A 14,273-nucleotide genomic window follows, 5' to 3' on the forward strand; every position below is an offset into this window, starting at 1 on the left:
CCCGTGTGGGTCCTCCATCCCAGATTCAGCCAATCAGATCTCTCTCATCCACCCAGCCCCTGAAGTCACACAAATGTGATTGGACAGAGAGGGAAGACAGCATGTAGGACAGGGAGGAGGGGAGTTCCTCACAGCCTCTCCCGTTTTCTCCTCGTTCTCCTCTGTCTCATTGACAGTGTGTAACAGTAGCCAGATCAGACACTGCAGTCACACACTATCTCTTCTCCAGCCTCCCCCTCACCCCCATCACCACCACGTTCCTGTAGCCCCCTCCGCTTCATCTCCAGGAGAAGCACCTGGGACTCTGGGAACTTTCACTTGGGTCCAGATTTCTTTTCTAGTTCAGACAGTGTGTGCTGCAGGACGTAGAGGGCAAATCACAGCAGACCGCTGAGCGGGCAAACTGGGATTTTGAGCTGCTACTCGCTGCAGCATGCGGAGGCTGACATGCTTCTGTTGGCGTTCTGGTTTTGTCTGTGCTGGAGACTCAGACAGGTGAGTGATGGGGAGTGATGCTGGCTTTCCTTGTTTGCAGTGGGGATCTATTGATCCACAGTGCACGCTCTGCAGGGGTCACACTGGGTCAGCAAACATGGAGAGGAGTGTGTGAGACGGACAAGACGTGCATGTAAAGTAAAAACGTACTCATCAGAGCTGTGTTTTAAGTGTAAACGTGTTTGCTGAAGAAAAGCAGAATAAGCGGAGACCCATATTTGTTGTAACTTCAGGAGGATGTGTGTGTTTACGTGCTCCCATATGTGTGTGTCACATAGTAGTCGTATAAAACCTTTCCCTCCTCTCCTCAAGATGTTACATAACCAACGTAGAAACCACCACTGTGATTAAGTTCCTGGAGAAACACTGAGCTCTTTTGTTTTAGAAAAACTTACTGCTGATAGCGCACATTTCGCCCGCATTATAAAAGATTAAACAGCTTCCTTCTTGTATGTACGGTGTGTAGTTCCTGAGTTTGGTTTGGATGAGTTTTCATGACTTTTGTGTTCGTGTTTTTGTTTTCCGTCTGACTTGGATTAAAGTTTCGTGATTTTATGCCAAGATCATTTGTCTTGATTTGTTTTTGTTTAGCTCTGCCTTTTTGCTCCATTAATTCTTTCCTCGTTTCCTGTTTAATTGTGTCGAATTGTTTCTTTTTTTACTTCCTGCTAGACTTTAGTCCACTCCTGGATACTATCAACAATCATCACACCTGCCCTCGTTAGTCGTCTGTTCTTCTGTATATTTACCTCTTGGTTCTGCTTAGTGTCTCGTGGTCTGTCAGGATTTATTTTTTGCCTTTTTGAACTTATTAAAGTCTTTGCCGGAGCCTGTTTCTGCCTCCTGAGAAGCTGCGTTTGGCTCCTTCTTTTCATCTCAACTAAGCAACGTGTCAAATATTTAATATTAAGGGCTTCTCTGCAAAATGAGTAGAAACATCAGTTTAAAATCACTGAAGTGTAAGTTCTGCAAGTTTGTGTGTCGTTCTAAATAGACAAATATCAAGAGCTAGACTTCTCACTTAAATTTGTATTTTCCAGTAAATGACAGGCTGGTTGATCGAGTCATTTTACTGTTTTTAATTTTTAAAAACAATTTGATGTTGTTACCAAAAGCTTAGTGCTTTCAAAGTCCAATGTGTATTGAATAAAAAATAAATTATTTAAAACATTTAAATAAAACGGCAAGATTTCCTAGTTTCTCCTGTTGACCTGTTGTTGTATTATACAGTTAAATAAGTTTTAATGAGGACTTTTGTATTATTATTTAGTCTGAAACATATTTAGACCAGTCCATCACAGAGATGCACACACATTTACACCTAGTGACCAATTAAAGTTGCCAATTAACACGTCACGCATGTGTTTGGACCATGAAGAAAACTGATTTAAACGTGTAAACCTCCCACAGAAAGCCAGGAGCTGAACCTTCTTGCTGTGAGGCAACAGAGGGAAACCTCTGCTCCACCATGCAGTCACAACAGAGCTCTAAAGTTATTTATATTTCAATCTGTCAACCAACCAGCAAACAGAACCTGGAGTCCTGTTATATGAAGCCTGGTTTGAATTCGTACTTAGTTTGTGAGGTTGCATCTGGCTCTGTAGCATTCTTTTATTTTTTTAAAATAAATGACAAACGATATTAAGTAAACAAGACAAGTAACTAAATAGGATGAATACATTTCTTTTCATTTCTCTGTATAACCCAGTGGGTTCTTTCACAGTGAAGGCCATAAAATAATTTATTTCTCATCCTCCCAGAAAAAAAACACTTCATAGACCTGAATGAATAACTTTTTCATTTTTAAATTAAACTATTTCTTGAAAACACAGTTTGTCCACGTGCATATGTGCAGTCTGCTCAGAACAGGAAGAGACTTCTCACTTTTGTTGTGTTTTTTGTTGCAGTTTAAGAGGATGCTGAACCGCGAGCTGACGCAGCTGTCGGAGACGAGCCGCTCAGGGAATCAGGTGTCAGAGTTCATCGCCAACACCTTCCTCGGTGAGTTCGACACCTGGTGAGGAGAGACGGGTTAAAAACACGTTCGCAAACTTCGACAACTGTCTTCAAAGACGCATAATAAAAAATGCTTTGTTGAAGAAATAACACCCGGGTTGGTTTAGGTTGGATTGACCAGTTTGTCAGATGTTTATCGGTCGCTGACGAAGGCGAGAGAGTGATTGTGTTCTCCCCTGGTCTGTGTGTGTTTGTTGTGTTACTAAAAAATAACTCTGGAACAAATGGATTGATTTTACTGAAACACTAGCAAGTAATCATTAGTTTTGGAGTCAACCTGATACAAGATGGAAACACAAAAAATGGCTATAACTCAGTCGGTTTTGCAAAAAGCGAGCTAAAATTTGGTGTGGTAGTAGCTGAGAGTCAACCCGAACACAAACTCCGAATGCGAACACATCTCATGAGGTTGTGCATAACGTCATTTTAAGTTTTGACCAAAACAGCTTTGATTCTGGTCCTTGTCGTTATAGATGGTTTTTAGATTAAAACTCAGGCATTTCTTTAAGGAAAGTTAGTCCTTTAATTTGATTCCTTTTGCATTGAGCTGTTAATGAAACATTTTATAACCTGCAGTTGTGCTGGTAGGTCGCATCCATCCATCAGTTCTCTAACACTTATCTGTAGTCCAGGAGAGAAACCCAGACCTCCCTCTCCCCAGCAACACCCTCCAGCTCCTCCTGGGGGATCCCAAGGCGATGATACATAATTCCTGCAGCGAGTTCTGAGATCCCTGAGAACTCTTCTCAGAAACCCGGTAGATTAAAGAATATTATATATAAAAAGAAGATGCTTCAAATACATAACGTTGCCTCAGTGCTAAAATTCCAGCGACAACCAAATAATCTGAGCACCTTCCAGTTCGTAGCACATGAGCCGTATCTGTGGGTTGTGTTTGTGGTGCAGCTCAGCTCTAAAACAGGCTGATTTGCATAACTGCATTACCTGGTTTCACTGAATGTTGTTTACACTGACTGAGCATCGGATCCGACTGCCTTTCAATGAATGGGAAGCTTAAAACCAGACCATAAGAGACCACTGGTGGAAGAGGAAATTTTACCCAATTTTTTAAAAGTATGATTGATAATCAAAGGAGTGTGTTATTTTGACGTGAGGAAAAGAACAAGGGGAGTTTGTAACTAGAAAGAGGAAAGGAGCTGATGAGGATAAAACAAATGAACATTTTTTATAAAAAGTAAATGAAAAGAACATGATTCTAAAGTAGAGGAAAGATGTTACAGATGAAGAAGGTGAGGATTTCTCCTGCTCAGAAGCAGAAGGAGGTGCGGCAACAGACAGCATTCCCGGACACATTGTGTGGCGTTGTCGTGGCAACAGGGTTCAATATTATTCGACGGCGTGTTGCATCAATAGGAGGCTCAGTCTTCAGCAGCCCCCCTGGCAGGATGGTCCAGCCGAGCGAGGATGAAGCCGTCATTCAGGCGTCGCTTTGAGATGAGCGCCTCCAGCCTGGCTGCGTTTGGAAATGAGCTCCATGGCTCTGGGTGTGAGGAAGAGGAGGCACTGTGAGAGAGGTGAGGGGAGCCAGACGCTGCCTCCCGTGAAGCTGTCGTTTGGTTCGTTGTGCGTCTTTACGGTGGCGTGTGCTTGTGTCGAGGCGCAGATCTGGATCTGCTGCTGCCTGACTATTAAAAAAAAAAAACCCAAGGCTGGAAGATACAAAGGAAGATATGTGGACATGAGGTAAAACAGGCTCTCTGATGCCAAAGTAGGATTATTATTTCCCTGTTTTTTTTTTTTACAAAAAACAAAAAAAAAAGGATGAGTCATTTTAACACAAGCGTGTCTGCTGGGACAGCACCTCCGTGTCACCGGATCCTGTAGAGATCATGTTTGTTTTTTTGATGGAAACCTTGTTTAGACCATATTTTTATTTTATTGTTAGCATTTGTTGTCGTTGGAATAATTTTCATGATAATTTTTGTGGAGGAAAGAACTGCACCTATTGGTTTAAAAAAAAAAAAAACTAACCTGTTTACATTTTGATTATTGTTAGAAGTGCTTTCTGCTGCTGGTGTTCTGTGTCTACTACCATAAAATCTTTTTAAATCATAAAAATGATACTTCCTAAATTTAAATTCCTTCACATGACCAACACTGTGTGCATAATGAACATTTATCTTTTATGTTGGGATGAGGGGTTTCAGTTGTTCACAAGGTCATTTATCTGACTGTCCTGTGCTGAAATGAAGCACCCACTTTAATTAGAAACATACTGAAAAATTAATCTTTGTGTGAGGTGCTATTTATCTTAAACACAGCACAGTGTTGTTTGTTCAACTGTAAAGAAGGAAACGATGGTCTGTTTACATCCTTTATTATCTGTGATCAACAGGAGGGAAATTTGTCCAGTTCCTCACTAAAAGCTAGTTATTTTTTATTTTCTGAGGTATTTTATTAATACTTTTGTGCCACCATATTGGGTAAGGGGGAGGGTTCATGTTTTGTTTTTAATTTTTTGATGGGAGTGATTTCCAGCCTGGTTCAGTAAATCTCAGAGTTTCTAAACTGTGCAGCCTACAGCATTTCTCCTGTTTGACTGCAGGAGGGCTCGGGTTTTTACAAGATTTAAGTCTGAATCTATGAAAATGATTTAGTGTAATGGTAGGTTTCATGCTCTGCAGAGAAGCAGGTCCTGGCATTTCTGGCCAGAGTTTCAGACTAAAATTGTCTTGTGATGAAAACGGCAGAGTTATAGCTGTTTTTGTTAAACCTTTTAAATGATCCAATGCTATAGTGTGAGATCTTAAGAGATGTGTTAGTACTCGGCATACGTGTTGAGGATGACTCTCAGCTACTACCGTATGAAATTTAGCTCAATTTCTGTAAATTTGACAGAGTTATAGCCATTTTTGTGTTTGCTACAGTGAGCCAGCTGTGGCAGCCAAGTTGAATTGAATATACAATAATTACTTTCTGCAAGCTTTATTAAAATTAATTTAATGGTTCAGGAGATGTTTTGTTAACGCACATGTGCACACGCAGACATGAGCAAAGCCTCGTGACAAAAAAGTGTCTAAAACATTTATATTTTCCTTATTGTAATCTTAAGTAAGGTTAACATTAAAAGAGGCAGAAACCACAAATGTCACTTGGTTTTGAATCCATGCATGCACTTTTTTATTTCGATCAGTACTTGTTTTCATTTATCTCGTCATTAGTTTTGTCGTAGCAGCAGCAGCAGCAGCGTCACGGAGCGGTCCTGTTTTCGTGGCCCGTTCGTCGTATCACGTTTGAGCGTCTGTGTTTTTCATGCCGCAGAGAAGCAACATGACGTGGAGATCCTGTCTCCACCTCTTAAGGAGAAGGAGAAGAAGAAGAGGCCGATGTCACAGATCAGTGGTGTGAAAAAGGCCACACAAAGCCCGAGCTTAGCACCCGCCTGCATCCCTCGCTTTGGAGTTAACACCCCTCACGAGAGCCTGCTGGCAAAGGTGGGATCACCGACCTGCCAACAAAAACACACACACACACACACACATCTACTGCCGTTTACATGTCCTGTTTTTTATCACACAGGAAATTGAGGACATCAATCGTTGGGGTATGGATATTTTCAAATTAGCAGAATATTCAGGAAACCGCCCTCTGACGGTGATCATGTACTCCATCTTCCAGGTAAGGAAAAGCTACCGTCTTTCGAAATTGTGCATGTTTTTTGTAGTCTGTCGCTATTCTTTCAGTGGTTGATTTTTGTGTCTGCCGTTTGTCCATTTCCCTCCCTCCCTCCACTGTCAGGAGCGGGATCTTCTGAAAACCTTCAAGGTGCCAATCAACACCTTCATCACCTTCATGATGACATTAGAGGACCACTACCATGCAGATGTAGCTTATCACAACAACATCCACGCAGCTGATGTGGTGCAGTCCACCCATGTCCTCCTGTCCACTCCTGCTCTGGAGGTCAGCGGTCACTTTGCAAATCACAGCTAGCAATAATCCTGCTCCTGTTTTCAGTTAAGCTCCAGGTTCAGGTGTATTGTTTTTGTCCATCCAAGGCGGTGTTCACAGACCTGGAGATCATGGCCGCTCTGTTCGCCAGCGCCATTCACGATGTCGACCATCCAGGAGTCACCAACCAGTTCCTCATAAACACCAGTGGGTTCCCTCATCGTTAAATTACGGTTTAGAAATCCTGACAGTGATTTTTAGCATCAGCTCTGCAGATTAATTAGAAATTCATGCTGAGTGTTTCAAGAGTCAAAGTTGTTGAAAAAACAAATAATTAACAATAACAAACAGAACAGCAGCTTTAATTAAAAAGTGTGATAAAATAGTTGAATAAAAACAAAACATAACAAGAATTTCTACTATTCTGCTCTTTATGCTTAACATATTTGGGCCGGATTTAACCTCAATTAATCTGGAAGATTCCCGTTCTTTTTGTGTTGGTTGAACTACAGTAAATGTAACTTGGTAAAATATTGTTGAAATTCTTTATTTTACATCAATTAAACCCTCGAGGGCATTACAAATAACAATTTTGTATAATAATTTATGTTAGACATGGTTTCTAAATAACAATGGGTCTAACTGGAGCAAAATGTGTATTTTATCTATGTTTGAAAAGTGCTAAATAATTTTTAAAAAATATCTGTAAACTTGACAAACCGGTTTATTTAGACGGCAATTTAAATATTTAAAACTAACCAGAGAAAATTAAAACCCAGCTCTGTAAAATAAACTAAATAAATAATAATGTTGATTGAACCCAAATATTTTAAGCTGAAACAACAAAATATAGTTTCTTTATTTTAATGATTAAGCTTTTTTTTTTTAATAATTTGTGTGTAACTTATAAGATTAATAATTTTATTTAGAAATATCCTAATAGATAGGAAGTTGCTACAAGCATAGTCACATTTATTTAATAAAAAAGGCACATTTCTGTCCTGTAATGTGTAGAGTGACATTAACAACCCTGTTAATAATAATAATATTTCCTCTTGGATTAAATTTAAAATCGAGTTCCCTCGATTACTGCTTTAAATCCCCGACCTATGGGGAGTTTTGTGTCCTGTTTCTCGATTTGACTACTTGATCTTCCTGCCTTGCAGGTTCTGAGTTGGCGCTGATGTACAACGATTCCTCGGTTCTGGAGAACCATCACCTCGCTGTGGGCTTCAAACTACTGCAGGAGGAAAACTGTGACATCTTCCAAAACCTCAGCAAGAAGCAGAAAGACTCCCTCCGAAAGATGGTGATCGACATGGTCAGTGCTTCCTGTTAGTTTATTTAAAGGATTGTTGTGACTTTTTTGAGATTATAATCCAAATATAATCTGACTCAACACATGCAGGTTCAGTAAATCAGTCATTTTATGAGCTCAAATTAAAAAAAAGTTGTTGGTTTTTTCTAGAAACCATTGTGATCTGTACCAAAAGATCACTATTGTCTCTCAAAACTATAATTTTCTCGTTAAAAGTGCGGCTGAAGGTGACGTGTGTGTGTCGTAATCCTCTGCAGGTGCTGGCCACAGATATGTCCAAACACATGAACTTCTTGGCAGACATGAAGACGATGGTGGAGACCAAGAAAGTGACGAGTTTAGGAGTTCTGCTGCTCGACAATTACTCCGACCGCATCCAGGTTAGAGACGCCCCAAACACTACGGCACGCTGATATCATGTTCGGCAATTAAAAACGTAAAAACAGCCTCACGTGTGTGTGTGTGTGTGTGTGTGTGTGTGTGTGTGTGTGTGTGTGTGTGTGTGCAGCACTTTCAGCAAAATCAAAAACAGCAGTTATATTTTGTTTGTAAGAGAGTGGTTTTCTTTCAGGTTCTACAGAACATGGTCCACTGTGCTGACTTGAGTAACCCAACAAAACCACTGGAGCTTTACAGGAAGTGGACGGACCGCATCATGGTGGAGTTCTTCACGCAGGGAGACAGGGAGCGGGACAAAGGCATGGAGATCAGCCCGATGTGCGACAAACACAACGCCTCCATAGAAAAGAGCCAGGTAATGCACACGCTTCACAGTATTATTAAAACAAACAGACTGTTCATGTTGGTTACCAGCTAGTTTCACTTATAAAACGGCTAAAGTGGCAGAACGAACACAGTAAGATAAAGAGAGGTCCGAGGAAAAGTCTGTGTTGCTGGTTTGGATTTTAGGTCGTATTCAGACCTTATACATTTCGAAGCAGAGTTCGTTTCCAGCGTTGGTCCGGACTTTTTGTGCAGGTGTGAATACAGTCATGCAAACTCCTGTGTGGATCAAACAACCGGACCGAGACCCACTTTTTGAGATGGTCTCGGTCCAAACGAACGTGGCTTTGTTTATAAATTATAGTCCCCTTACAAAAAAGCACAATGTGAATGCAAACCGCACCAAACTAAAAAAATAAAGTCCACTTTTGGTCCGGACCAAACAAGCGGACCAATGGACTTTCCTGTTGTGATTCCACCCTAACATGTTGGACTGAAGTGGATTTATATCGATCCCACTTGTAGTCTGAATGTAGGAAAAACTTCATACGGATATATAACTTTACATTTTTCACTTTTCAACTAAATCATGATGCAGTTTGCATGTTTGTTCAGTCCTTTTTTTAATTAACAGCCCATCATTCCTCGAAGGAATGCCTGCTGCCTCTCATGCCTGAGTTTTAGACTAAGATCATCCAATTTGCTCAAACTTTGAAAATAAATCTCAAGCAATACCACAAGATGCTCAGATTGTACATTGGTGAGGATTCTCAGCTACAACCACGTCAGTATCTGTAAAATTAACTGTGTTATACTCATTTTATTGTTTTGTTAGGTTGGTTTAAATGATTTCTTTTTTCATGACTAGGTGGGCTTCATTGACTACATAGTGCACCCTCTGTGGGAGACCTGGGCCGACCTGGTGCACCCCGATGCGCAGGACATCCTGGACACGCTGGAGGACAACAGGGAGTGGTACCAGAGCATGATCCCCCGCAGCCCTTCGCCCACAAGCCCCGATGAGCACCATGCTGAGGTGGAGCCAGCAGACGGAGCAGTGGGAGCAGGAGGAGCCATCTCTTCAGGAGGGGGAGGAGGAGGAGACAAGTTCCAGTTTGAACTCACCCTGGAAGAGGAGGAGGAGGAGGACGATGATGAGGAGGAGGAGGTGGAGTCTGACCTGGAGAGCCCCCTAGAAGAGGAGTCCCAGGCAGGTGGAGGCAGGCACCGGGACTCCTCCTCCCCCTCTCTGTCTCCTGACCCCCGCATGAACAGCAACAGCAGCAGGTACCGCCCCCCCTCGCCTCACCCGTCTCGGTCGCTGAGTTTGGCTTCCATGTCTGTGCGGAGCCCCCACCCCCACAGGACGCTGGGCTCTCCGGGGCAGGAGGGCGTGGACAGGGACCGAGAGCTGAGCCAGGACAGCGACGGCGTGGCCTGCCTGCGGATCGGCACGTAGTGAGCAGCAGCAGCTGCCCTGTCTGAGAGACACGAACGCCGGGTGGAGGGAGGCGTAGGCAGGGCCAGCCTTGTCCAATAATGTCTGTAAAATCACCACAGTCCCTTTACACTGGAGACACCCACTCTGGAGAACAGAGGAACAACTCTCCTCTGTCTTTTTCTTTTTTTTTTCAGTGACACGAATGGTTTTAGCCTCTGTCTGAGTGCCTGATGGGCCTCTCTGTTCGGTCTTGGTTGGTTGTAGCTTCAAAAAACTGCTGCATTTAACCTGGAATAAGAAGTGGAGTCGAGGCTTGTACTCAAACAAAAGGTAACAAAACTAAAGGAAACGTCTTCCTCCAAAATAACTGTGACATCTGATCGTGAGCAGCGAATGAGGATCACAGTGGTGTGACAGGGTCTTGGAAGTTATTTTGCACCGTAGTTTTAACTTGGGATGTAAGATATTTTAGTTGGAGAAATGTGAGTATGGTTTCTTTCTTTGAGAATGATGTGTGAAATTAATCATTTTAACCAAATACAGGACGTAGACGAGCAGCGAGGGGAAAAGAAAAAGATGGACCTAAACCTCAGGGTATGAAGAGAAGCATAAACCTAATGTAGCACAGATGTACCGAATAACCCGACCTGACCCCAAAACTGTCTTTCCTGTTCGACTACAGACCACAAACACAAAAGTCTTTGTTGAATATTTATTTAAATCCCTTTAATAGAGAATTTGGCAATCGAATAAACCAGCTTGTAGCACCGCAGGAACTGAATACTTTAGACTGAACCCCAGTCTCACCTGTTAAAACGACAAAAAGACACCACCTGTATAATTAGTCTGAGATTTATTCTGTTTTTAGCTTATATTTTAAATGTTTTTATTTCCACACTGTTCCTTGTTGTATGTTTGCTGGTCACACGTGTGTTTATGTGCGTAACAAAAAAAAGCTCTTTTTTGTGTGTTTAATCAGGGTGCCTCCGGTCCGCAGTAGCACTTTACCGTTCAGCTCTTCTATTCAGTCACACAAAGGGCTTCACCCACTGTAGGCCTACTGATCGCAAAAACTGTACAGGACATTTGACTACAGGTAACCAGGAGGCAGGTTAAAGGGATGCGTGGACCAGCATTAAAGAAAATTTAAAATCCTGACTTTTGTCGCGGTCAGGCTTAAAGTTTAGGACTCTGAGGGAGTTTCTGTTAATGCATAAAGGCAATAATCAGACTGATGATCCTTTCATAAAGAAAAACACCAAAATCTAGCAGCTCTAACTTTGATTCATCCATTAACAATGTTGAGAACTTTGCACCAAGCTGATCTTGTTCTGAGTTGATTTTTTTAACCCTTCTGTGCAATTTTATGCAAAATATTTTAATCTAAAGTTAGATCTCCATTCTGTTAAATAAATCAGTCCACCCTTGACTTGCATATTTTATAAAAACACACCTTTATTCCATCTCAAATTTAAAAAAGATCTAATCTTGAATGTGTTCCCTGAATGAATAACTAGTGTTTGGTGAAGCAATAATAGTTTTTATTTGGTAAAACAACAAAAAAAATCCTGTTAAAATAAACAAATCTTCAAAGAAAATAAATAGTTTGGTCCAAAACATAAACAACAATCTTTCATTATTAGATATAATGAGGTCACTTTAATCTCTAATCACTAAATCTAATTATTCAATTTGTTTCAACTATAAGAAATGTTTAATATTTTCATTACTTTACAGATTAATTGTCAAACTCTATAACAAATTACTGTGAAAACATAAATGCTCTTTAAAAAACAGATTTTTCCTTAATGATAAATGTTATAAGGTTAAGTAAAGATAAAAAAAATGCAATGACTTAACTGGGATTTGAGTATTTATTTGCAAACTTAATCAGTTCCAATAATATTTTAATAGTTTTTATACCTGCGTTGGATCACGTTTCACAATTTCTTTAACTATTTATTCTAGAAGATACAAATTATTGCTTTATTACCAAGTTTTTGTTTGAAAAAAAGTGAAAAGAAAAGCAACTTCTGCTCACATTTGTGGCCTTTTAATTTATGCACACGAATCCCAGTTTGTATGTTTCTATAAAAATAGTCACGAGTTAGTTTACTTGTTGCAGCCATGGTTATTTGTGGCGTCAAGTTGTCTTTATTTCCTAACAGATAGCCTAAAAATAATAATAATAAAAAAGAGAGATAAAGAAATCAGTGAAGGTTTTTATCAGAGCTGCCACTGAAGCATTTCCGGATCCAATCCTTGGAATTTTTAAACCTCGGATAAAAGTTTGTCCCTTCAGCTCCTCCTGCCGTAGATCGGAGCTAAAAACAGGTTTTGACAAAACTGGAGTTGCCTGTAGTTCAAATAAAACAGGATGGCGTCCCATCAGGTTATGGGTGGAAACGGCTCAACTGGGACTAAAGTGTTGGAAACACACACACACACACACACACACACACACACACACCTGCCAGCCTACAAAGCTGTACATTTTTACACTAGAGATTTTAAACTGATGATTGTATTGACGTCATTAACTTTATAGTGTTAGTTTTTACAAATGACATGTTATTACCAGTATTTAAAGCAGAAGTTTGAGTAGGTTTAGAGCAGCTTAGAAGCAGTTTGTTGAGCCCTTTTGCTAAGCAGGTAGCTGAGACCTGAGAATGTGTGTAGTTTTCATGTTTTTTTGGGTTTTTTTCTGTAATACGTTCACATGGAGTCCGGAGCAGTGTTTGTCACAGAGGTAGAATAACCAGGAGGTAAGCCAGCACTACACAAGATATGATTTACCTCCTGGTTGTAGAAAAAACACTAGTCTAACAGTATTTTATTATTTTAAGATAGTAAGCTTTATTGATCAGCCTTACTTGTGGTAGGAGAGGATTAAGGACCATTGTGCTGCTTTTAGATGCTGATCCTCAGACCGTTTCTTTCTGCATAAATTTCAACAAGTTTCTCTCAGAAAAGTGAGACAAAAAGGACTGAAGATGTTTTGTTTCCTGAACTTCAGCAAGTCACGATGAATATTTGCAGTATTTCGGCTTTTTTTAAATTTTGAACCAAAAAAAAAAGGTTTGATTCCAAGTCAGAAATGTTTAACCCTTTGTTTTAGTTTGGATTTACCCGGAGGCCTCAACATGATGAAAATGCCATGTGTTTAACTTTTTCTAAAGGTTTTACCACCTGCAAAGGTCAGAACCGTGTGACATTTTAAGCATCATTGGCTGAAAAAAGTGATTTCATTCGTCTGGCAACGCTTTAAGCCACTTCTCACCTAAAAATTAACCAGCATTCCTGGAAGGAAAGCATATCGCCTGTCGCCTTGAAGGCCGAAGTTTTAAAGAAATATCTTAAATAATTATTTTAGTGTTCAAACTATATATCGGATATGATTCTAAGCTACTACCACAACAATTTTTAGCTTAATATCTCTTAAAACGACTGTCTTGTCCTTGTGTTGGCTAAGGTTGATTAGCTGTGGCGCCCATCTTGAATCATGTTGACCCGCCCACCTCAGGACGGTAGGCGGTACCTGCTCCGTGACGCTGTGACCTTTGACTCTCGGCGCCAATGCACGCGTCAGTTATTTAATCTGCCTGGTTGGCTTGGAAAATTAGTTTTTCTGGACCGTTTTATGTCCACTTTTATTAAATGTTAAAATATTTCAAATTAAAAACCATTTACATGAAGTTGCACCTTAAAGTAGCTCTTGATCTGTGCTTATTTTTTCCCCCAGTTGACAATCCATCCATGCATGCAGCTAAAATTAAACTATCACTAAGTTTAGTGATAGTGACTTAAAAAACTTCTTGATTCAAAAATGCTCAAATATGACATTTTCATCATGTGGGATTCTTTCAGGGTTTCAGACCTACATGTTTCTTCCAGTTGAATAGTCTGAGGAGAATAAATCAGCCTGATAATTTCAGCACTGTGGCTCAGCGGCGCCACTTAGTGTTTAATGTGTTCATCTGCAGGAGCGTCCCTGCTTCCACTGTCTTCAAACTGCCTTCATTCACGTCGTCTCGGTTCCCTCCAAGCCTCTGTGTCGTGCAAATCGTCTAATATTTATTCTTTAAAATGTGTCGAGGAAAAAAAGAAAAAAAAAAAAAGTACTGTAAGAGAATATTTGATTCTTCTGTTTCCGGAGCATAAAAACAACGAGTGTATTTTACAGCTCCGTACAAGTCTGCCACTCCAAATGTTTGTCAAAGAAATTAAACTATTTTTGTTTTTGCATTTGAAGCCAAAAGAGTCTCGAGAGTTCAGGGTGTTTTACGTTGAAAAATGCCAATAAATTATATGAAAATTTACTCCCATTTGTGTTATTTTTTTTATCCATTTTAAATGACTTCAAACTTC

The 14,273-nt window shown here is 40.4% G+C and overlaps 1 protein-coding gene across 9 annotated transcripts in view; it reads left to right on the forward strand.

Moving 5' to 3' along the window:
- Window positions 1-14,224, forward strand: part of LOC108234355 (cAMP-specific 3',5'-cyclic phosphodiesterase 4C) — a 93,874-nt gene extending 79,650 nt beyond the window's left edge. For all 9 annotated transcript variants that reach the window (XM_025005307.2, XM_037974202.1, XM_025005306.2 and 6 more), the window contains 9 exons: window positions 2,403-2,496; window positions 5,794-5,966; window positions 6,052-6,150; window positions 6,271-6,435; window positions 6,531-6,630; window positions 7,590-7,744; window positions 7,999-8,121; window positions 8,313-8,495; window positions 9,333-14,224. In XM_025005307.2, coding sequence (XP_024861075.1) covers window positions 2,403-2,496; window positions 5,794-5,966; window positions 6,052-6,150; window positions 6,271-6,435; window positions 6,531-6,630; window positions 7,590-7,744; window positions 7,999-8,121; window positions 8,313-8,495; window positions 9,333-9,923 — 1,683 coding nt within the window. In that variant the 3' untranslated portion in view covers window positions 9,924-14,224. The remainder of the gene's footprint in view (window positions 1-2,402; window positions 2,497-5,793; window positions 5,967-6,051; window positions 6,151-6,270; window positions 6,436-6,530; window positions 6,631-7,589; window positions 7,745-7,998; window positions 8,122-8,312; window positions 8,496-9,332) is intronic.
- The last annotated feature ends 49 nt before the right edge of the window (window positions 14,225-14,273 follow it).

This window comes from Kryptolebias marmoratus, linkage group LG24, assembly GCF_001649575.2.
Source record: "Kryptolebias marmoratus isolate JLee-2015 linkage group LG24, ASM164957v2, whole genome shotgun sequence".
Lineage (NCBI taxonomy): Eukaryota > Metazoa > Chordata > Actinopteri > Cyprinodontiformes > Rivulidae > Kryptolebias > Kryptolebias marmoratus.